Source organism: Mirounga angustirostris, unplaced genomic scaffold (genome assembly GCF_029215605.1).
Source record: "Mirounga angustirostris isolate CCGP_5_RB_7025 unplaced genomic scaffold, mMirAng1.0.hap1 SCAF_8, whole genome shotgun sequence".
NCBI classification, from domain to species: Eukaryota; Metazoa; Chordata; class Mammalia; order Carnivora; family Phocidae; genus Mirounga; species Mirounga angustirostris.
This window is the reverse complement of record NW_026991716.1, coordinates 46,030,601-46,056,001: the sequence shown is the minus strand read 5'-3', so window position 1 is coordinate 46,056,001 and position 25,401 is coordinate 46,030,601. Positions and strand designations below refer to the sequence as shown.

At 42.7% G+C, this 25,401-nt stretch overlaps 1 protein-coding gene across 1 annotated transcript in view; it reads right to left on the bottom strand.

Moving 5' to 3' along the window:
• The window catches only part of TFAP2D (transcription factor AP-2 delta), a 61,187-nt gene extending 38,307 nt beyond the window's left edge, over positions 1 to 22,880 (bottom strand). Inside the window, exons 1-5 of the mRNA XM_045866016.1 lie at positions 22,842 to 22,880; positions 21,323 to 21,820; positions 17,683 to 17,743; positions 7,905 to 8,070; positions 7,609 to 7,727 (exon numbers count right to left, since the gene is read on the bottom strand). Of these exons, the coding sequence (XP_045721972.1) occupies positions 7,609 to 7,727; positions 7,905 to 8,070; positions 17,683 to 17,743; positions 21,323 to 21,820; positions 22,842 to 22,880 (883 nt within the window). The remainder of the gene's footprint in view (positions 1 to 7,608; positions 7,728 to 7,904; positions 8,071 to 17,682; positions 17,744 to 21,322; positions 21,821 to 22,841) is intronic.
• Positions 22,881 to 25,401: the final 2,521 nt, after the last annotated feature.

The window sequence follows — 25,401 nt, the reverse complement described above, 5'->3', positions numbered from 1 at the left end:
CTTGGAGACACTTGCCTTTTTGCAATGAGTAAAAGCATGAATTTAAGGACGCTCCAAGCACACAGTCAGACCCAAAAGCATATGGGTAGTAGCCTATTTCCTCTACCCCTACACGTAAATACCTTTTTCCCCTGAAGATGAATGAAATCATAAGATGCAGATCAGGGGAGTAATATTACAAATGACTTAAGAACACGTCTCCTAAGATGGTGTCTATTTGTCCACAGCATTGTCTGATACACTCTCATTCATGGAGATCAATTCTTGAAAATTCTGGTAAGTGCTAGTTCCCAGATATAATATCTAGTTGTTATCTAATTACCAATTATCAAAGCAGAGTCTCTCAGAAACTCTTCCATACTTTAGAATAAGAAATTTACAAATAACGTGATACCTTAGTCTGGGGGGGGGTGGGGCGGAAAGCTTTTCCAAGACAGATCTTAAAATGATTCACACAGGCCCTACTAGCATTTACTTTATTGAGCCCAATTCCACCGACAGCTCTGAAATGCAAAAACTGTGCTCAAGACATTGCCCATGACAGAGTGTTTGTATGCAAAAGGGAACACCAGGTTCTCCTAGTGACTGAGCTCTTCCATCTGATTGTCTGACCAAAGTGAGCACCAATTAGAGCTATTATTACAAAGGGCCAATTTATTAGCCTTTTTATGTCACACACAGTTTAAGAAGGAAGCTGGAAACCTTTATCCCGAAGGAGGGACTAACGTGGGAATTTGAGTCTGGAATGGCCAGACTCATGGGATGAAGGTCGTTTCAGACTTACAATCATGCCATGAGTCCCTGAAGGCTAGCTTTCAGCTCCAGATTCCCATAGAAACCCACCGTGGTACCACGTGAAGGTAATGAGAATATCCGTTTTCTAAATTTCATGAGAAGAGCATCTAAAGCTGAGCATGCCCTGTGCATGTATTACCACTAATACTTGGCAAAGGACTTTGGTGTTTGAATCCTATGAGTCTCAAGCAGTGAACAATACTTCTTCCTAAAATAAAAAGCCATGGACTAATCACATCAGGAAAACTTGATATACCTATACTCACTCACTATACCTCCTCTCTAGGAAAGAGTTCATTGCCAAGTCAGTTGTCCTTGTCTACATGAGTATATTTAATCCTACATAAGATGTACAAAACAGGGGTGTCTGAGTGGCTCAGTTGTTAAGCATCTGCCTTCGGCTCGGGTCATGATCTCAGGGTCCTGGGATTGAGCCCTGCGTCGGGCTCCCTGCTCCGCGGGAAGCCTGCTTCTCCCTCTCCCACTCCCTCTGCTTGTGTTCCCTCTCTCACTGTCTCTCTCTCTGTCAAATAAATACAATCTTTAAAAAAAAAAAAAAAGATGTACAAGACAGATGTGGCAGAGTTGAGTGAAGGACCATCAAAGATTTGTCCTTTCTTTACATACTATATAGCGTTGCTGCTAAGAAGACTCTGCCCAGCTAGAGACTACATTTTCTAGTATCCCCCACACCCACCTCTGGAATTGGTTATGGACACATGACTAGTTCTTGGAATGTGAACAGCAGTAAGGTGGGTAAGAAGCTGTGTACTTTTGCCACCATGTCTCTCCTTATTGTGAGTTCAATGAACGGGCTCCTAGGACCTAGAGAAGGGAATAGCTACAGATGGAAGGACTCTGGGTCCTTGATTAAAACCATGAGAAAAGGCCCCTGGTGAGGAACACCCACCTCAAACTATGCTGAGAAATAAGCTTCTATCATGGTAAGCCACTGAAAATTTGGGAATTAACTCTTATAACAGCTAACATTGTCCTAACCATTACAGATATTATGATCTTTATTTATAAACTAAGACAATGAAGCTGAGTCAGTTTAAGTAACCAGCTCAAAGTCTGACAAAATTTCAACGGTGAATTTATTCAGGACAGGGGAGGTGTACTTGCCTAAGGGAAAATACATTTTGCAAGTGGGACAACTAGGTCATATGAAGTAAGACGTGCAGGGCAAGGTCTGGAAGCTTACATTTTTTGAAACTAAAGAACGAAACAATAGTAATGAAGGATTTAAACTCAAAAAGAGTGAATAGATGTCATATGAGGTATTTGTAAATGGTCCCCTTTCTTTTGCTGGTATATATTCACACCCTTCTCTGCCCCACACTGTTTTGAAATACACACACACACATACACACACACACACAGAGGATTTGGCCCCCTGTCACAACAAACTGCAAGTCAAGGTATTTATGTTTAAGGACTTCAACGGTGCTTTCAGAACTCCTGGTGTAGCCTCAGAATGTTACATGAGCTTTTGCAAATTCAGCAGAACTGTCCCAGGAAAGCACTCCACTCCAGTGAACAAAACCTCCCTCCAGCAACACTCTGCAACTTTGGCCATCTTGGAAAACCTCAAGTGAGGGGTGGGAGCAATGGGCAGGAATAACTCCATCATTGACTCCTCATGTTTGTTTTAACAACCACCAACTCTGCAAAGGTTGTTCTGGAATAAAATACAGAGAAGACAGCTAACAGAAGGTGCTAATTCATAAATAATAAATATATAGTAAGAGTATTAGAATCAGAACAATAATATTGGCCAAATTCTTTGAATGTTTTCCAAAGATGGAATTATCACCACTATACAAGAGGCTGGGATTATCCCAAGATCTCAGGAAGATACGTGCCTTGGGTTAAACGACTCTAATCCACCATATTTTCCAGAGAGTAACATCTATTTGATGTCATATATAAGCAGAATGAGACAAAAAAGAAGTCACAGCAATATGACTAAAACAAGGGGAAACAAAAAGAACATCAAGTTTATGATAAAGTGGGGAAGAAGTTGTATCAACCATTAGTTATATATCTAAAACCCATTAGATGAAGAAATATGGATAAAAAGGGGGAAATGATCTACTATTACATTCTGAGGACTCTAGATTCAAACATTCATACCTCATTCTAGCTCAAATATGTCTGTTACATGGACCCAAAAAATCCCCACTCTAAATATCTGCCTTACCAAAATGTTCACTTTTCAATCAACTTTGTGAGGTGAAAGAAATCAGTTTCAAGTGAACCACTTCATCCCAGTGGTTACTAAGTACAATGATATTTGTAACAGAAATGTTGTGAATTACTTAAATATAAATTTGCATTAAATAGCCCTCTCCTTTAAATTTCTAAAATAATCCCAAAATAATTACTTTAATATGTTGATTTGAGAACAACGTTAGGATGGCACTATTAATTGAGTGACTCCATTTAAAAGAAATACAGGGGAAAATTATTATAAAACAATTAAAAACAGAATGATGGAAAGCCCAAGGCAAGCATGGAAATTTGGACTACCATAACAAAACTACTGTTATGTCAGTGACAGGGGTAGTTTTTGAAAAACAAATGTTCATTTGCTAATTTCAATCCTCATTATAAAAAGCACCTTGCTGTTCACCAATTGGATCTTTACAAAGGTTATATCACCTCTGCATGGAATGCCTACCAGAGTTTCCACGTACTACTCTTTTATTTTTTGGGATTTTTATCAAAATAGAAACAACTGGCAAGTCTGTATTCAAATCTTCCCCAGAAAAGCCCTGACAAGTACTGTAACATCATGATGAAATTTATTTCTAAGTCTGGTGTATGAGAAATAAAATCAATTAGATACTATCTCACTTATGCTTAAGTCCTATCGCAAAATGGAGGTGGGGTGTGTGATTGAATAGTAATAATATATTGGGCCATCAGGATGTTTGAGAAATAACTCTGTAAGAGTCTCAATTAACAGTCTTAAGAGACATTTAAGATACATCAAAATAAAAAGCTGCACAGCAAAAGAAACAATCAACAAAACTAAAAGGCAACCTACAAAATGGGAGAAGATATTTGCAGATGACATATCTGATAAATTGTTAGTATCCAAAAGATATAAAGAACTTATAAAACTCAAAACCCAAAAAACAAATAATCCAATTTAAAAAATGGGCAGAGGACCTGAGTAGACATTTTTCCAAAGAAGACATCCAGATGACTAACAGATACATGAAAAGATGTTCATCATTACTTACCATCAGGAGTTGCAAATCAAAACCACAGTGAGATACCACCTCACACCTGTCAGAATGGCTAAAATCAACAACATTAAAAACAACAGGTGTTGGAGAGAACATAGGGGAAAGGGAACATGGGTGTACTGTTGGTGGAAAAGCAAACTAGTGGAACCACTGTGGAAAACAGTATGGGGGTTCCTTAAAAAGTTAAAAATAGAACTGCTCTACCATCCAACAATCATACTACTGGGTATTTACCCTAATTCAAAGGAATACATGCACCCCCATGTTTATAGCAGCCTTATTTACAATAGCCAAGACATGGAAACAGTCCAAGTGTCCATCGATTGATGAATGGATAAAGAAGCTGTGGTATATATACAATGGAATATTATTCAGCCAAAGAAAATAATGAAATCTTGCCATTTGCAATGACATGGATGAGGCTAGCAAGTATAACACTAGGGGAAATAAGTCAGTCAGAGAAAGACAAATACCATATCATTTCACTCATGTGGAATTTAGGAAACAAAACAAATGAGCAAGGGGAAAAAAAGAGAGAGACAAACCAAGAAACAGATTCTTAACTAGAGAACAAACCAAGCATTACCAGAGGAGAGGGGGTGGAGGGACGGGTAAAATGGGTGATGGGGATTAAGGAGTGCAATTGTTGTGATGAGCACCAGGTGATATATGGAATGATTGGATCACTATATTGTACACCTGAAACTAATATTATACTGTATCTTAACTAACTGGAATTAAAATAAAAACTTTAAAAGAAGAGAGCCATTTAAGAGAAGCTAAATTACTAGGTACTGGTATTCAAATATACATATGGGTTATTGCAGAAAATCTAGGAGGTAAAGGGGAGATAGCAATAAAAATGGTAAGAAAAATACTATTCCTTCCCATAAGACCACAGATTTATAAGAAAGTTGATGAACCATTTTTGATGACTAGGAATCTAGTTTTGGAATTTCTGAAAAAATTAATCTGAAATGTTGCTGGCTCTTACAAAATATGTTTGATAAAAGAAGAGAAGTATCACCCAAAGACATGGTCAACTCAAAGTCTTACCAACACCAACTGGTAAATATGGGGAAGTTTTAATTTACCACTTAAAACTATACAAGCAAATAAACCTGAAGGAACTGAATCAGTTCAAAAAGGATCAAGCTTCCAAAAGTACTGAAGAAAAGCATTAACTATGTCAATTTTCCAGGGGCTTGATAAATCAGAATTGAGTCACCATTATTTTGTATACAACCAACATCATCTACAGGATTCCAAAGACTATGAGCCTAATGCAGAAAATGGCATCTTGCTGGCTGGAAAGGAGTCATCAGCTGTCATCACCAACGTAACCAAAATGTAGGAATAAAAATATATAGGAGAGTCCTCAACAATAAAACTGCTCTTCTTGTCATCCAGAGATAAAATAAAGCCTATTTTAATTTAGATGGAATGTCCTTGTTCTTCAAGTATTAGGTTCTCTTCATGTCCTAAGACAACTTCGAGTTTTTTAAACTGTGGGTCATGACTCAGTGTGAGTCTTGAAATGAATTTAGTAGGTTTATCATCAGCATTTAAAAAGAACACAAAAATATGGAATAGAATAAAAATCAGAGAATATACACATGGTAATAAAACTTTTAAGTGTGAGAGAGAGAGACAGACAGAGACAGAGAGAGAGAGAAAGTGTACATGTGCATTTGAGGGTTATAATATGTGGGGAGTTAAGGGATGCAAAAGGTCCCTTTGCCTCTAAATGTCTTTTTCTCAGTTCCATCACAGCGTCTGAAATTAAAGAAGATGTATTTCTCTACATCATGAAGATTTGGCTTGGCTACCATAAAAATCAGTAAGAAGATTTGTGAATATACCCTTTTATGTAGGCTCTTCAGCTTCTATTGGCCAGTATTTCACGGACACCACAGAAAAGAGTCTTTCTTAGGGCCTTTAATTTTCACACCAGTTACAAATTTCCTGAGAATTCACAGTCAGTCCATCCTAGGAAGTGAAAAGGATCTCGAGAAATACTTAGACCAATGATACTTAAACCTCATTATACATCAGAATCACTGGGGATGTTGAAAAAAAGTATAGATGCCTGGGTCATACCCCCCCAAAGATTGAGTTTCAGCTGGTTTAGAGAAGGGGCCCAGGCATTTTTAAATAAACCTCCTGAGTTGATTCTCCTGCAGAGTTGGGAGTCAAGTCTTACCACCCATATGATTCTTAAATCCACCTCATTATATACTGAATAAGTGTTTTGTTCTATTGTTAAATAGTTATAATCATAATTATCTTCTTATTTAAATTGAGCAGGAATCTGTCTCCCTTTAGAATCAACCCCATGTGTCATTTTTTTCTACCTCGTCCTTCCCCCAGTGCCCCCAGTCAATATGAGTGGATGACAGGTCAACTTCCTCTGCCATCTGTCAGTTCTCAGTATCAGCACACATAGGCAAACACATCACAAGACATAGAACATAGTAATAGTAACACTTATTAGATGTTTGTGGTCAATAATATTATTGTTGTTATCACTGTTACAAATAGGGAACAAAGCAAAGCAAAGACAACTATTAACAGCAAAATCACCAAAGCAATTTTGCCCAGACCAATGTCTAGAACACACTACTTCACAAAGTTGTACAGTAAATAGTATGAATTGATAATCTGGATAAAGGCAAGATGTTTGTTTTTGTGTTTCCCTTACTTTTCACTTCCTTTAGTGCCTTATAGACAAGAGAGTAACCAATGCAAGAAAAGTGTCACAGGTGTGTTCAGGTGAGTTTTGGTAAAAAGGCCCCTTTGTTCAGATTTAAAACAATAGCATTCTGGGTTATGGAAGAACTCTCCTTTGGCATTCAAAAGCTCCCCCACAAAGTGAAAAATAAGTCTCCAATAATACCTCTTCTTAAAAGAAGTTTGAATAAAATTATGTAGTTTAGTCCTTACAGAAGAAACAAAAAGGAAAAGGTGAGTTGGGAAAAAAAATAACTTCTGGGAATATATTTTTACCTCTGTCTCTATACCACTGATAAACCTTAACCCTTCTTTGACTCAGCTTATCCACTCAGAAAGCCATGGAACATCACGGTACTTTAAGAGATACATACTTGGATTAACACGTTATGCTCTCAGGCTTGGTATCATGGCTAGACTCCTGTGAACCCTATATAAAGGGTGATTATTTATCCTATAGATCATGTTGCACTGAATAATGAGTTAAGCTAGATTTATCTGAACTCTAAAATAAACAATCATAAAAATGACAATAGCCCAGCCAGTTTTCTTGTTGCTGTTATTTAGGAAATACTGGTTGAAGTACTTAAATCTTGCACTGTCTTCTTCTGTGTTATTGCCAAGATTAGTATATTAAATGACATTTTATGAATTATCTAAACCTGATGTTGTCTAATGTCATCATCTTTATCATGATTAATTGGGAAATGCACCTGTAAGTCTTAACTGTCTTGCTTAATACCATAGACAAAAATGAAACAGCATGATCTAACAAGCCTGAGGTCCAAAGAACTGCTAACCTTGTATCAGAGCTGAAAAATCGTACCTTCAACTAAGGAAGTAAGGAGCGTGACATTGGCCGCTTTCCGTCTCCCCGCTGGCAAATTCAGGCCAAGCCGATCCAGTTTCTCTCTCAGGCAGCGACCCCCATTCTTGGATTTCGCTCTGTCCGAAAACAAAAGAAAAACTAGGTTTTGAAAGTTCACATCCTGAGGGAAATGATGAGAAGACCTGACCAGATGGGGAATTCAGTGTGAGACCGAAGGCTTCAGGGCTGAGGGTGGAGGAGTATGATATCAGTACAGTTGGAAGATACGACATGCCAGGAGACAATTGTCTTACCTTCTCAAAATGCCTCCCAAGAGTGAAGCGTTGAGGCATTCAGGTGGTGAGAGGCGCCTCTTCACCTCAGCAATCGTCACCTTGTATTTGGAAGTTGAACTGAGAAGGGACAAACGGCCAGGGACAGAGCAAAACAAGTCTGTGGGGTTGACCACACAGGTGCCACCTTGAGGGAGGGGGAAAGTATATTACATATTAGTGACTGTGAGAGAAGATAATTGCACGAAAGACAGTTAACATCAAGGCGCTATTTAGGATTTGGGAATACATGGCAACGAATGTTCTCATACATACGTCACCTGGATCATCTCAGAAAGCTGCTCTGAAGACATCCTTTCAAATAACAATATGGGTTTTAGCTTTCAAATATCATATAGAACATGTTTGTGGGGGTACAATTTTTTAATTTAAGCAAAAAATTATCATCCTACGTAGAGCTGGCTGGCCCATCAGTGCTAATTTTGACATCATACACACCAAAAAACACTTCAATTAATTAAAAACCCCAAACTCCACCAGTTACCCCCACAGAGGGTATGTATTATTTTTCCATGGCTCTGTATATGTGTGTGCATGTATGTGCAATAGACACAATGGATGGATATATTTTATCCATGACTTACTATATAGACAGAAGTTTTGAAAACTCTTTTCCAGATTGTTTGAAAACTGCCATCTCTTTTCTCTCATCCACCTACCAACTATAAGTACTGGAATCACTCAGTTCCCAGGTACTACCAAAAATAATCTACCCATTGTCGTAAACTTTCAACCCATGTGGGTGGATGATAGGTCACATCTCTCTACCACATATCAGCCCTCAGGATTGGCACATACAGTCAAATATAGCACAAGACTAGAACATAGTAAGAGTCACATTGTGTTAGTGGCCAATTATATTATTGTTTGGGTTGTTGTTATCATTATTACTATTAGGGAACAAAGAAAAAATAACTGCTAATAGCAAAATCACCAAAGCAATTTTGCCATGCTGGGGCTACTGAAGCAGAAGCCTTTGGTCTCCAAGCTCCAGAAAGCCCCTTGAGCTTTGCTCTTCTCCAGGACAATAAGAGTACATTCCCTAAACTCAGGCACCTGAAGTAGACCTGAGGACCCAAGATGATAATCACTGAGGAGAGTTTCCTGCTGCCCAATCCTCCCATACTGCAAAAATCCTGAGCCAATGTCCATACTGCTAACATGGTGGCTACACAGCCCTGGCATTCAAGGCTGCCTCCTCATGCATTGAGCAAACTGAGGACAGAGCTTATGGGGTTCACTGGCAGGTTCAAATTCAAGGCTTGCTTTCCTGAGCATACATCTAATTTCTTCAACTATGGGAGATCTTAAGACTCCTCTCCATAAAAGGTCTTCTATGAGAGAAAAGAGAGAAAAGTAGGTGGAAGAAGAAAAACAAGCAGGAGAGTGTTGTCCAAAATCTTTTTACTCAAAGGGTTGTCCTCAACTGGCAACACTGGCATCTCCTGAGAGCTTGTTAGAAATGTGGGATCTCAGGCTCAACTTCAGACCTTCTGAATCAGAATCTGCATTTTAACAAGATCCCCAGGTGGTTCATGAATAGTAAAGTTTGAGAAGCCCTGGTCTAGGACTCACCACTTGCCTTCCACATAGATCCTCCCCTCCTTTACTAAGTGCTCAGGGAGAATGTTGTGTTGCTGACGTCTCTGGCATTCAGATTTGGGTGTGTTCTCTGAGCACAGTGGCTAAGGAACCTGGGAGGATGTTTAAAAAGGCGAAGAGGTCCTGGACCTGGGTTGAGAGAACAGGTTAACTTTACCCTACTCTTAAAGTGTTTCTACTCCTGTACTACCTGGAATTCTTCCAGGCTGTCTTGGAGTCATCCAAGTTTCCCCTGAAAGTACTGGGACCAACGTCTTTCTCCTTAAGCATTCTGAGGCTGGTGATCACCCTGAATGACCCCCCAAAACAGAAGAGAGGATGTTGATATCATTAGAATAGCCAGCCCTCTTTAGACTAGAAGATGAGTCCTGTACACTTGGCTAAGTTCTCAATGTGAATGTCTGGAAACTGGCCCTCAGGCTGAAATCTGAGAGGTCACAATCTCAACTGTCAAACCGAAATCCTTTTCCTGGCATTAAACTTGTGGTCAACATAGTGGAAAATCATGCAAATGTCTGCCTCAGAGCCCCAAATACAAATTCACCTGCACTTCCTCACTTTGCATTGCCACGGAGAATTTTAAAACTAATCATCATCATCATCATAGTTTTCCCAGATTTGGGGGCCTGGAACTATCATTATCCATTCATTAATGTTCTCCCTTTATACCTATAGATGCAAAATGCATTTTACAAATAAGCTCTTAAGTGACTTCTCAAAAACTGAGATGAACAGGATATCAATGAACCTGGCTTTTAGCATCATTTTGTCAGAATCAGGACCCTGATAACTTTAGGACTTAGGTCATTGTGGGGTCATCTGAAGCAAAAATGTTAAAGAATCATAATATCTATCTTCAAAATTCACAGAGCCCTGTTCTGAAAATGGGCCTCCACCCATGGTCATGGAATCATAAACAAATTTACATTCTTATGTAAATCCTCTTCTCTTGTACAATAGCCAACATGCAACTGAGGACACAAGGAATCTCACCCAATGGGTCTCAAATAAATTATGAGAAAAGAATGTTTGTGCATGTGTTACTTTCCCAGCAAGCCAAGGGAAAAAGGACACAGCTTTAGACCTTTCCTATATTTACTAATCTACAGTGGGTCAGAAACCTAATTTAGGGAGACACAGAAGATTATAAAAGATTTTTGTTAAAAAGAAAGGAGTTAAATCAGTCTTTCTCCAATTGGAAAATTGCCCCCTTTTGGCAAAGTGAACCCCTGTGGTGAAAGCCAGCTGCTCCCAGGGAAGTCACTGGATCTGCTACCCAGCCAAGTGCTATCTCCCTGGGCTCTGGGTCTTTCTCTCCTGCATCCAGGTGAGGCTTCTGGCTTATGCTCAAATAAGCATTTATTAGGTAAGTTACACAGGCTGCATATTAAGAGTATGCTTTATGCACACACAAACTGCCTGGAGGATTTATTTTGTATTCAGGATTAGCCATCAACTCTAGAGTCTTTTATTTTTTATGTCACAGCATCTTTAAAGGGAATTTCTGTTGCTTTGATAGTTGGCATTGCTGCAGCCTTGGGGAACTCTCTCGTCCTGGCTAAAGATTTGGCAACTTGTAGAGTTTACAGCAGCATGGGGAACCTGATCTCTTTCTTCCCAGCGGTTTATTTTGGGGGGAGGAAAAAAAGAGTAATAGTTCAACATAACCAGATTTTTGCATTTACAATGAAGGTCCAAGGAGGTGGGACTTCTTTAAGGGGATCCAGACTACAGATAGCAATGATGAGACTTCAAAGGAAAGCCATGAGAGTCAACCATGCCAAGGCATTTACAGTATTCATCCCCAGTGTTACCAGCTGAAGTTCTTCATGGTGCCTGTGTTGCATGTGGGCTCTTACTGAAATTATGTAACATTCATTCTAGATCCAGCACTCCAGTTAAAGGTGCCTCTGGTGCCAGAACCAGGCTACTCATGCAGAACTTCTCTAGAGTACATCTCTTTTCCATTCATAGTGCACTGAAGTAATACTTCTATGGAGGGCACTATTTTCAAAATTGAAATTTGGAGATGGGGCTTCCCATTTCCAGTGATGCTCAAACTCAGATCTGTAGCTCTAGAAACAGCATAAGAAATCGGGGTCTATTTACTTAAGGTCACTTGTCTAGAACATGACTATCATAAAAGGGATAACTGCCATAGCTACAGGGAAAAGTCAGCCAAAGAAACTGTGCAGGGAACAAAACTAGGCATGAAATACACAGATGCAAATCCTTCAGCTGCCAGACCTTGTTAGATCCCATGAAGACAAAGAAAAACGGGTCGAGCTGTGTCCTTCCTGGTGTGGCTGGAGACATCTGGCCCTGTGTTGGCAGGCACAGCGTCGGGGAGCGCAAAAAGTACTGGGCTGCAAGTAAGAGGTTGGCCAACTAGCGACCCATAGGACCTTTGATGAGTAACTCTGGGCCTTGGTCTGTCCATCTGAAAAATGGGGATGCTCACGCCTGCTCAACTTATTTCCCCAGCTCGTGGGAAGTGCAACGGGAAATGGACTCACACGTGCTCAGCAACCTGAGTAAAGCCCGCCCAACTCCACCACTGTGTTGGGCAACTACCACCGCCCAGGGGTGCGAGCTGTGGAGCGCCACGATATCCCCACCCACCTTTTGCGAGGCTACGGGATAGAAAGACAAGCGCCGACGCATGAGTGCGCTTTTCCTCTTCTTATACAGGCAATTAGGGCAGAGGAAACAGCCGCGACCGTCTCCAAGGGGCTGTGGCTCTCCTGGCGCCCCCAAAGCTGCCTCTAAGCCACGCGCCCCCTCTGGGTGCCTTCCTCTCTAAGAACTGGGCGGGTGATGGCTAGAGGCCCGGCGCGCTCTCCAGGTGCGATCAATACTTGCTGGCTGGCTTCCGGGCGCGGGGCCCTTGCGCGCAGCCTCTCCGAAGCCGCAGCGCCGCCCCACTCCCCGCCGATTCGGTGTTGACATAATTAGACCAAATCTTGAGAGCAAAATAAATGTTCTGTTCGCCTTACAGCCAAACAGATGTTTACAATTCAAATGAAAGAAATACAAACGGCAGGGATTTTTTTCTCCCCTTCTTCATCTCCAGTGATCGCTCGTTTTTTCTGACACATTAAAAATGTGTAAGCGATTATAGGAGTTTCCTGTCCCTGTTTATTCTGGCGGGTGCATTTCTGTGAGGTGCGCGTGGAAGCTGGGTGGGATAGGATCGTTCTCGGCTGCTTGCTCTCTAGCCCCTCGCCCTTCTCCATCCCAAACCCCTCGGGTAATCCCCTCTTTGCTCCTCCGTCCCACCCCCCCAGCATGTATTAATTGTAATCAAACAGCAAAGGGATAGTGGTTTAATTGCAATCAAATAGGCCTCAAAGGATGCATCAGCCGCTAACTGCGCTGTTTGAGGGGAGGATATACCCTTACAGGTATAAGTGAATTACCAGGTTTGAACACGCTCCTCCGTGTGCAGATTCCAAGCAGAACAAAAGAAAGGGAGGTCTGCACGGAGAGACACTGCTTTAATGTGGCGGTGGGTGTGTAATTGTGTGTGTGCATGTGTGCATGTGTGTGTGTGTGTGTGTGAATTAATCCCCATTTCTCAATGCAGGGAGTGCTTTAGTTTTTGGTTATTTTAACAGCGATAAAGAAATTAGAGAGAAAGCAGTAGGCTACGGAAAAGGAGTTCCCCTCCCCCGCAAAAAAAAAAAAAAAAGATTTTTAAGAAACCATGCCTATAGATACTTTGGTATATGAATTTTAGTCTTCATATAAAGGAGATTGAATTCCGAACCTGCAGCATGTGTATTTGGGGACTAAAGAGGCGGGAGAGGTGTGTTTCTGGCTGTATTTTCAAAATGCATGAGCTATAGAGATGAGTTTTGGCGATTCTAGTAAAGAGAGATTCTGGGGGCCCTGACAAAAGTAGAGGAAGAAGCCTTCCCACCCCACTCCAATCTTACTCCTTCTGGAAGCCGCTGAAAGAGCCAGAGCCTCTTTCTAACTCGAGTTCCAAAGCTCAGGGTCCTCGCAAAACTGAAAAAGCAGAAGCAGCTCATCCTCCTGCCCAAGCAGCCCGTGGGCAGCCAGCTGTGGGGGCTGTAGAAGGGAAGAGCGGTCAGGTCCATCCACCCAGTTATTGGCAGGCTGGACGATTGATGCTAAACTCCGTTTCACAGAAGCATTTTTAAAAAATTAAATCAGATCTGACAATGTTTGTACCGCAGCGTAAATGCCTCCTCCTTGGCGTGCCAGTCACCTCTAAGCGATCTGACAAACTCCAGCTCTCTTAAAACGTGCAGAGTTCAGATCATATTAATTCCCCAAAAATGTTTTGATTCAAAGTAGTTTGTATTTTGTGTAGCCACGGGCAATCCGGAAAGTGCTCCTGCCTGCCCGTGGCCGGGTCCGTTCCCTCTCCGCGTGGCCCAGAGGCTATGGCGGTATTTAAGCGTCTGAAATTAGCCTGGGGCTGCAAGGCAGAGTGATCACAAAGCGAAACAAGGGCGCTTCCCCTCTTCACTTTTTTCTTTTCTTTTTTTTTTTTTGAGTTTGCCATTCCGATTTCTCAAAAAAGACCAGGGCCAAAATGTCACTTCCCACCCAAATATGGAAAAGCTGGGTCTTCTTATCTCCTCTCCATCCTCGTCTGAAGGCCACAGCCCCCTACCCAATTGAACCCCTACCCCTGCCATTCCAATCTGGATCCATTCGTTATTAGCATCATCATCATCATCAACATTGTTCTCCTACTATTAAATTCTCAGAGAGAGAAATGAAAGGGACCAGCGCCTGACAAAGGGGAGGAGGCCATGAGGGAGCCTCAGAAGATTCATGGGGAAAAGAAGAGTGGGTTTTCCTTTCTTTTTTTAATGATTAAAAACACAGACGACTCCTGTAAATAGAAGCCTCATTTCTTCAAGAGACGCCTTTTGAAAGCCAGTATCTGAATATTCAACGAAGGCAAAGCTCCACTCTGTATGTACAACATTAATATGATCTCTGCAGAATTTGCTACTCAGAAATATTAACATATCAAAGCCGAAGCCGGAGGCGAGAGAAGCTATCGATACGCGAGCACAGGGTAAAGTAAAGATTATTGGTTCTGATGGTTGGATGGCGGAGCTGCGGGCAAAATCGCGCACACCATTAAGCGAGAGTGAGCGCGCAGAGTGAGCGCGCAGGAGCTGCACCTCCGAGGCGGTGGCAAATATTTTATCTGGGCGGTAATTACCTTGCCGCTGCCCCTCTTCCGCACTTTCTTTGGCTACACGGCCTTCATTATAAGCAAAAACAATGTAACTGCCACTTACCGAAGTGAGTCAGAGAAATGGTATTTTGTGTTGCAAATAGAAATGGCCAAATTTAAAGAACTGAACGCCTTCCCCAACAACCCCCCCCAAACACACACACACACACACACACACACACACCATGCAAACCAGGACAGCCTCTCCCTGGTGAACTCATATGGGGCACGTAGAGATCTTTCTTCTAGAAGAGCACTCAGGAGTCTTTGGAAGTGAAATCTGTTTTGTTCCTCACACAGTAAATTCTGGAAATCATTAGAAACGTAAGTTTATCAGAGAACTTACTTAGCACGGGAGGAAAAATGGCAAAAAAGTTGTGCTTTTCAAGAAATCATGTTTCCCATGGAGAGTCGCCTGTAAACATGGATTAGAAGAGAAACAGACATTCCTATCTAAACAAAACCATTGCACAATATGGTGATATGGCAGAGTGCTTGACTTAGTGCCCTCCTGGTTTTTGATGAACAAAGGTGACATGAGCTATTTATATTAAGAATCCAGTGCACTACCATGACAAGAGAGAGAAGGGGCTTCCTTAGCTTTTCTTCAAAAAACGGGGAGTCCTGAGAGGAGGGGCTGGCAGTCCTGAGATGAGGGGCTGGGCAGACTCTAGCAGGATGTACAAAACCTTTTAAGCAAGACTTCCTTGCTATCCATTTGTAAATTGTCATGAACATTGATTATTTCAGAGTAACAGACATACACTTGGTCTCCCGGGCTCAACCAAGTTAATTGGCCTTTCTCTAAGACATGTGGAAATGGAATAAACTCAGCAGCTAAATTCTGAATTCCTTCGCAGGGGGTGGCGGGGTGGGGGGGGAAGGGGAGGACTGGGATTTAGTCAAACAATACAGATAGAATCCCCAAGTTACCATCCCTTTCTCTTTGGAGCTATGCTGTTCTCCTAAAAGATCAATATTTGGTTTAAAAATCACAGGCTCCACGCTGATTTTCAGGTGAAACGAAGTGACACCAAATTCTACAAGAACAATAAAACATCACCTAAGGAAGACCATTTCTGTGGCTCTAATAGGACAGGACGGCAGTTCCCATTTTGTAGTTACCCAAGAGCGTAGGCCTTTCTTGGGGAATGCTGAGCGGGTGTCCCCTAAATCTCTCTCCAAAAACTTCAACTGATTACACAGCCACCTCCCTGCCAGCTCCCGCCCTCGGTCTCAAATAATTCCCACCCTCTGCCAGCTACTGTAAGATCTGATGCAATTTCCAAGCATTTGAGAAGGTGATCTTGGAGCAAGTGCGGAACTGAACGCGTCGACCGCAGTAGCGCCAGTCGCGCTCTGGGAGGAGCCGGCTCTGGGCGCTAATTAGTGGCGCTGTCCTTCAGCACCACCGAAATCTCCGTGCGCCCAGAGTACTCAGCCTCACCTTTAGCGTGACCGCCCCAACAGACCCGGATCACACCTGACCCCTCTTTCACCATGCATTTTAACCCCTCCCTTCAACAGTATGTGTATTTATTTCAATTTTCCTTAGTCTTGGGCCTATTTCATGTCACTTCAACATGGCTGAACATTAGCTTGGCTGACAAGCCTAATATTACTCATTTAAAAAAATCCTTATGGAGCAACACTAATGGTTTTTTCTGAAAAAATAGTTCCAAATCTCCATGGAGCCGAATAGCTATTTTACATTTAGTGGAAGTTCCAAGTATCCACTATGACAATCGTCAAGTTCCAAAAGAGAGGCAATCTTTGTTTTCTTTACTCCTCAATTTAAATGGAATTTCACATTGAACAGTGGGTTGTAAAACCTGAAGTTTAAACATGAAAGAATCCATTGCTTTGTTTGGAAAAGCACTGGAATCTTTCGATAAGCTTTGAAAAGGATGGACAGGGACTGAAGGACATTTATTTGGTTCCATCAGAAGTGACTCAGTCTTTAGTCGTTCAGTTACTGAACACAACTGCGGCCCTCAAGCTGGAATTAGTCCTGGTGAATAGGCTACATCTTATTAATTCGTATGAAGTTGGGATAACAGCTGGTCCTCTTGCCTGTGTGCTCCTCGGGTTACTCAGCTTTGCTAGGAAAATAAGCTTCAGAGGCTCTGGGTACAGTTAACTGGGGAAGCTAGCAAAATCTGCACTGCCTTGAGGCCCTTAAAATGTCATAGTTCAAAACCTTTTGTCAAAATGGAACATCTGAGATGCAGCCCCCTTCAGTGTCTGAGCCAAAATCAACAGCTCTCGACTCTTGCCTTCCCCCCACCTTCCAATTCCATGGGTAACTCTGGATTCAGATGTTTTCCTCAACAGATGGGAACAAGAAAGCTTTATCCGGTACAGTTAACACCACCTCCTCCTCCCACCTCCCTTAAAGAAAGAAATGTTCTGGACACTTAGAAAAATAAGGGCAGCTACAATATTGGTGTTTCATTAGCCTTCCCTGAAGCCTCAACGAATCTAGTCTTTCATAGAATCCTTCAAAGCCTCAAGCTAACACCATCACCTCAATCACCCAGGCTGTGGCTGGCACATTCAGGGCTAAAAGAGACCAGAAATTCTGCTTGAGGATGTGGTGATGGGGAAAGGAGGTGTGACAAGGATTTTTTCCCTGTCTTTTCTTTTTTCTTTTTCTCCTCCCCCCCCCAACTTTTATTCGGTCACTATTCCATGAAGAACAGCAAATTTCTTCTATCATAGTTCTTTGGGGCACAGGCTGGGTTCAAGCCTCAATGAAGGAAAGGAGTATGCCTGTGTAAGACAAAAGTAATCAACCAAGAGTAATTGTTTTCTTGATCATCAGACAAGGAATCTGATACTTAAAACACCACCAGATCTTCAAAACAAAGTATCAGATGAGAGAAGAATGTTTTGTTTTAACATGTCACTTACCTCTTCTTATCACTCCACCTTGACCATTGAGAACAAGCCCACACTGGGCTTCCACGGAGCCCTTAATAAAAGAAAAATAAGTAAAATCACTCAAATAGATTCTAATAGGTATGACCACATGAGTTAAGTCTTTCAATCTGCCCCACTCCTGAACCCCATATCCCCGTAGTAGACATTTAAAAGCAACCATTGAGCTGGAGCAAGTTTGGCAGCACACATGATTTTAAGGGAAAAAAGTGCCAGAAAAACCACAATCTAAAAGTTGTATAAATCTTAAGGTATGCATTTTGCAGCACCACACAATATTACACTTCAAAGCACCTGAGTGCCTTTCATCTTGGCATAAGGGAATGAGAAGCCCTTTGAGTCCCCATCAAGGCACATAGCATATATACAGACAGTCTCCACGGCACTTTCTGCGTGGAGTAAATTACACTAAAAGTGTCAAGTCTGGCACTGTGGGTTTCTGGGAGCTCAGAGGAGCCATTACAAGTGCAGCCTTCAAGATATCTGATGTTGGTTCTGCTTTACCACGGAAGTAGGAGTATCCTACCCAAAATATGCCTTAGAGAGGAAACACCTTCAGGTTCACTCACTGTAGATCTTCATGCTCCTAATGGATTGAGGGTTCATTTGAGCTGGGAAGAAGGAAAGGGTTTGCTGATTTTTGATTAAGAAAAATAAAAATTTCTCTCTCTGTCTTTTTTTCCCCCTGAGTTGAAATGTGTTAAAGGCTCATTTTCCTTTACAAACAAACGAGGTATTGGACATGAAAGAGGCCTTGAAGGGTGTTAACCTACCCAACAGCCCGTGAAGAGTTAAGTAAATGCGGAGAGAGTCGGTGCATAATAAAAACCCACTTTACAAAACAACCTTTACAGCCCTGGCTCCCTCTCGCTTCCCCATTTTCACCATATTGAGGCAGGCCTGTAAGACCCCCCTTTTCAACCTACTCACGAGCTCTTTCTTATTTTAAATGTTCTGCCTTAAAGTGATTATCAAATCAATATGAAAAAAAAAACTTGGAGACTGAGCATAAATTAAAGCGGTGATGGGAAAAGGTGTGACAGTTTCCTTTGTTGGCCATAGCAAATCTTTTTAGGGGACTCAAAGATGGAACTGAAGCCACAAGACTGTTTGCATCTGTTAGGCAGACTTAGACCGCCCTGCAAACCATTGGACTTTCACTTAAAATTCTGTGCAGGGAAAAGTATATTTACATTTGTTGCATTTGAAATGAGGCATATGCTGATGAATGTTTTAAAAAGGAAGAAATAAAAGGAGAGAGACGGGTTTCTCCCACACATCCCCTCCCTATTTCTCTTTTTAAAAGTAGCTATTACTTTTTTCTCTTTCTTTTTCATTCTGCCAACTAAGTCCAGGAGGAGTGCAAGAAAATAACTTGCCAGATTTACAACTTGGCTTCATATATATATATATATATATATATATATATATATATATATATATATATATATATAATGTATATATATATACACACACAATGATATGTACATATATAGATATGTCTCTAGACATAGATACATAAATATATCACATATCATACTCCTCAATTTCTTCTAGGATCTTGGAGTGTTTCTCTCGGTATGAATATTCCCTCAGTATGAGCAATAAACTAAAAAAAAATACTATAAATATAAAAAAGACATAGACTGAAAAAAAAAAGGTCTCAAAATATCTGAAATGTAGAAGGTAAAGGGTCCCGAAGTTCTCCAAGGGAGCGAACCACTCTCCCTCCCATTCTCTGGCGCACTGTTAAGATGTTTATTTTCTTAGAAGAAACGAATCTTGGTCTCTACACTTAACAAACTTTTCCCCCTCATAAGTAAAACATGTTGTTTGGTCGGATGACATTGCATAAATGACCAGTTGAATGGCACTAAGTCGAAAATTGGATAAACTACGGTGTTCTTTTTCACGGGATTCGCTCTTTGTCTGGTGCTTGCAAATGTTCTAATCCCCTCTTTTGAAAAATGCCCGGCTTTGTGCCTAGCACAGAAAAAAAATTTGTACAGATACAAAAAAATCAGCAGCAGACGTGGCTATTAAAAGGAGTAAATAGGTTTTAGTTGAGCTAAGCATTCAATGGCAGATTTTTTCCCCCTTGAGACATAAGGGGATCCTTGTGAAAAATGTAAAAATGTTCTGAGCGTATAAAATTATTTTGTGAATGTAAATGTAGAAAGTCAAGGTTTATGGAGCCAAATCTTTTTTCTTGTGTGCCGATCTTGCGCCCACGGCTCTTTGTTGGGACTGTAAGGGCTTTCACTTTAATTTTAAAATAATCCCTTGCTCGGAGGTAAATGAGGGGCAAAGATTTTCTGTGCGCAACAAGGGATCTCTTACGTCTCCAACTTGTGCTCTTGGAGTATCTTCCCTTTCGTTATGGAGGCTGTGGAGAGGGTAGCCAGCTTTGTGCGGACTGAAAAAGTGGGGACTCAGCTACAGTTGTCCTTTCAGCCAAAAGAAGCTACAAATTCATGTCTTTTGAGTTCTTTTTTGGATATTTGTGGGTTTATTTGTTTGAAATGTGGCTGTGACAATATGTTTGCAAAATTATAAATTCTATTGTTGGCAAAGAATGTGCAAAAATACATTAAGAAAGAAAGTAGGAGAGAGATCCTCTGATTGATGGCCTCCATAGTATCTGGATTCCTTCCTTCCTTCCCTCCTTCCTTTCTTTCTTTCTTTCTTCCTTCCTTCCTTCCTTCTTCTCTCCTTTTGCTCACTCCCTCATCCCTCCTTTCCTTTTCTCCTTTCTTCTTCCCTTCTTATTTCTTTCCCCTTTCCCCTTCCTTTATTTCTTCATTTCCTTCTTTTAAAGAAGTTGCATCTTGTGTAAAAGTTAATAACCTGGTGAGAAAAATAAAGTTGTGAATTACTCAGCTGGGTGGTGGGATTGGGTGCTCCTTAGAATTAGGCTCAACTCCACAACCTGGTGAAGTGCATTGTGCAGATTCTTTGATTGGTGTAAATTTTTGAGACTTTCATTTGCAATTCTTTACTATCCACAGCAATCTAGTATATTCGGGGAAACTTTTGCTAGAGCTCAACAAAGTTACAGAACAAACCAGCCCCCCAATTCTTAGTAAGTTTCCACAAGCTCAGTCTGGGACAAGCACCTGGGACAGGTAGGTAGACCCAGTAAAACGCAGAGACTGAGGGTGCGATTGGTCATCATCTTATCGGGTCTTACTCTGAGTCCAGTTGGCTCAACCCAGCCTCCATGATCTCCTCCACCCCATCCCTTCAGGGACAGAAATGAGGATTCACAACTGACTTCTGTGCAGACCGACTGAAAGTGGGGCCCGCAGGTAGCCAGACTCCCCGGGGACCAGGTGAAATGCCTTGATCCAATGAGAGTGACAGAATGGCACACGCCTCCTCTAATTGTTTTGATAACGTTCCATAATAAGTGGTGTGTGTGTGTGTGTGTGTGTGTGTGAGAGAGAGAGAGAGAGAGAGAAAGACAGAGACAGAGAGAGACAGAGAGAAGAGGAGAGGCGAGGCGAGGAGAGGAGAGGCGAGGAGAGGAGGTTTACAGTTAGAGCTTTAATCGAGCGGGAGGGGGAGGGCAAAGAGGGGAGGGCGCAGACAAATTCGCTGCATGCTTATTTACCTGCAAGTCGTCTGCTCCCGCGGCGGCCAGCCCCAGGCTGGGCCCTGGCAGGAGTCTTTGATCTGGGTGCATTCCATACTGAGAGCCATGGCTCATGAGGGACAGGTCGTGGCGGCGGTAGGCATCGAGGCAGCCCAGCTCCCGCCTCTGCTCGTCCAGGCAGGACGACTTGAGCGCCCGCGCATTGTGCAGGTTAATAAAGTCGGTGGGCTCCCCGTGGTGGATCTGCTGGTAGTACTGCTGCGAGTGGTGGAGCGAGTTCAGAGAGTAGGCGTCGGGGGTGACGGCTGGGTGGCTGTGCTGAAACTCGTAATGGAAGGACTGGTGGTGGAGCGGGGTGTACTGGTGGTTAGTGGAGAAGTAGGGGGACGCAAACTCGGTGCCGGTGGTGGAGTAAGTTAAAGGAGAGGAGGAGGAATAGGCGACAGTGGAATTGGCTACGGACTCCAGACAGCCAAGCTGCATCAAACGGTAGCTGTTTGATCCGTCGTGACGTATCTGGAAGGAAGAGGGGGAAAAGGGAGAGCAGAAAAACTTGAGGTTTGTCATTTTGCAACCGAGGCGCCGCTCTCCCGGAGCCAGGAGCTTTCTCTGGCTCTCCAAGGAGGGTGAGCACGCAGGGCTGGGGCCGAGCTGCAGCCCCGGCTCAGCGCCTTTGCCAGAGAGACTTTGCGAGCAGGCGAACTGGGGGTGGGCGGCCTCGTCCTCACAGTCGAGAGGGCGGAAAAAAAAATCCCCCACCCTATATAGGTGCGGGTGACACACCACACCACACACACACACACACACACACACACACACACACACACAGCCCCTGCCTAACTTGCACGGGGAGCTGGGCGCCGGGAGCCAGGTTTACGACCGACTCCGGGGCGGCGGGGAGCAGAACCAGAGTCCACACGCACAGAGCGCGGGCCGGCGTCTCGCCACCGCCACCAGGTCCCAACACCGGGATTCCGCGGTTGTCCATGCCAAGCTGCTCCGCCAGAGCTGCTCAAAATCATTATCCATATATTTACAAAATCCAGTCTGTGCAAATCGTTCAACTCGCTCATTTCCTGAACCACTTGAGGCAAGGAATCCGACCCCCCTTTCTGCTTCACTTTCCTAGAATAAGCCCATTCCAAAAGGGGTGCGTTGTTCCCCCACCCCCCTCGTCCACCTACCGCCCCCCATCAATCTCTTTACTTCGCCTTTCTGAGTATCTTTTTTCCATCTCTATCTCTTTCTCCTCACCCCCCTCCTCCCTTTCTTTATTATTAGGATTATGTTTTCCCCCTCATTATGGCAAATGTTTCTTAACGTGGCAGAGAGTTGCCCTTCCTGGCGACAGATGTCATAACGAACTTTCTCCCCTTTCCTTCCCTAACTTCCCCCGAAAGCCAGATTATAATTAAACGTAACGGTCCAATATAGATTAGAGACAGGGAGAGCTGCCGCCGCGGCCGCGGCCGCCGCCACACACACGCGCGCTCAAAAAAAAAAAAAAAAAAAAAAAAAAAAAAAAAAGTAATAATACCTCGGCATCGTGGACTAGTCCCGGAAAGGTAGTTGACATGTTGGGTTTCTCCGAAAGCTTACGATGCAATTTCCCCCTCCAAAAAAAGAATCGGGAAAAAAATCCAAACTTCTTGTATTTTCCAATTTTTTTAAGGAAAAAAAAATGTTCTATAGATAGAGATCTAAATTGTAATGGCTTTGCCCGGATCAGATAGCTCCTTGCCTCGTACCCACTTAAAAACCTGTAGGAACAAAATTTTCCCTCTGCACAAAAGCAGCTCCCTGGAACAGATTTTGTACTTGCTGAGTATTTCTTTGGCTGATGTCGTAGGTCCCTTGGTAATATAGAAGTTTTGAAAATTAAGCATCAGCACTGAGAACTGGGAGGACAATAGGCAGAAGAGATTTATCCCAGGAGACAAGGAATAAATATTGTATCTTCGCCTAATAAGGAACTGGAGGTTCTTTCAACATTTTTATCCATTTTTTCCAACCTTTATCATGCTTTTCTATACTGACTGAGGTGGGGACTCATCTCTACAGAGGGCATTTGCACACATTTTATTGTGAAGATAAAGATCCAGCCCCGATATGTGTATATTAGAGATAGAAATATATATTAATTAAAGCTCCCTTTTACATGAGTAAGTGTTCATTCCTCCTATTGGTTCCACTCCCTAGATGCTGAAAGCTGCTTTTTCCAGCAAGCACCCAAATCAATTTCACCCAGATTGGGGTGTCTGCCTTTGCCCAAGTGGAAACAATACTGCTCTTTCCATATTTACATCGAATTTGGGTTCTTTTCCCTTTTTTGAAAGGCAACACCCTGCGGTTGCTTACACTTTCAGCAGCTTTTAAAATAAGCAGCCACGGTGGACAGCCCCAACTTTTCATCATAAAGAAATGGTGTAACTGGCAATATATTTAAGAAAAATACAAGAGAATAAAGATGTGTGACAAGAATCTACATTTAGGTAAAACGTTGTGTTGCACTCTCCGACCCAGCCCATTTCCCCCCTCTTTTGTGTTTTCCTTCTTCCCTTTCTGAAACAGTGCTGGATGGGGGCGGGGGGGTTTGTAGACCATTTAGCAGTGACACCAGATATTTGAACACTATTACCCCCAAATAATCCTTAAATGTTTGAAAGTTATATTTTACAAAGAGAGGGCAGAAAGGAGGCAGTGCACACCTATCTCTGTCTCTTCGGTGGATTTCTCGACTTTCAAACAGTATTTGAGCTTTACTTCGTTCAAAATTCTGCTTCCTGCACCAAGTGTTCTAGCACCTGGAGGGGGTAGCAGTGGCTACATGCCCGCAATACTGAGGCTTTGCGAGGTCTGCTCTCCAGCCCTGTCTATCTCATAAGAACTGGCTGGCCCCACAGACTCATCTCAGAGATAGAAGGGGTAATTTAGTCTTAATTGCCATTTCATTTGGTTAGCTTTTAAGTGTTTAAGCTGAGAAGGTGTCTTAATAATAAGCCGCAGGCAAACAGGCATGTGGCTTTTTTTTTTTTTTTTTTAGGTTGGGGTTTGGGAGGGTTTATTAGGATCTGCTCATGCAGGCTAACTGGGGCTGTCACTCAGCACTCTTTGCTTTATATAAATGGACAAAGGCACACGACAAGAATTGAAATGCACTGTCTGAAATGGAGATCCGTGATGCTTCAGTCCTGCACAAGGGTCAGCAGCCAGCACTTGCTCCCTTTTTCAAGGTGCGCAAGCTCCCCCCCTTCCTGAAATTTTATATTTTGGTCTAATGAAGTCAGGAGAATGAGAGCCCCATGAAGATGAAAAGAAAGAATGCCCAACTTGATCTTTAAGTAGGAGGGGGTAAGATGAGTGCCCTTGGCATTGAGGGGCTGAATCCCAAAATGCTTGCAGCAGAATCTTTTGTTTGTCAGGACTGAGTGAGGCCTCTATATTCCACCCACAGAGGAAATAAATAATCGTCTGTGGGAGCTGGGACCTGCCGCCACGACCTTATCCCAGGAACCCCCACCTCTGCGAAGGTTTAACACCCCTCTCACCATGACCACCCCCACCCTGAGAATGGGTAGAGCCCGCAGAGTATCTTGGGAATTGCCAGATGCACTTTTCTAGGTGGATGATGTTGGTTTCCCTGCATATCGGAGCTCAAATAGAAAAGGATGGCTCCTTCTCAGACAAGCTGCAAACCCCTCCCCCAACTCCCCTACTGTCAGATACGTCTTCATTGAAAGTGAAGGGACCTTCTCTCCCCAGCTTAGGTCCAGGCAGCAGACGCAAAACCCTCTCCCCTGGGAACAACCAGGAGGCTCAGGATGTGGTGGCCGCCTGCTCTGCCTGCTGGGCCAGTGTGTTTGGCCCATGTGTTTGTCCCCATCCGGGAGAAGATCCACACGCAGGCCCCGCACTACTGATACTCTTGGTAATGAGCTCTGGCCTGGAGCTGAGTACATCCACCTAACGACCTCTAGTTGTCTCCTCCCTCTAAATCCTTCTGGACATCACGGAAGAATGGGCAATCTTAACTCTCCATTCCACTCCCTATCCTCATTTCATTTTCCTGAGTGACTTCTGGATAATAAGACAAAAGG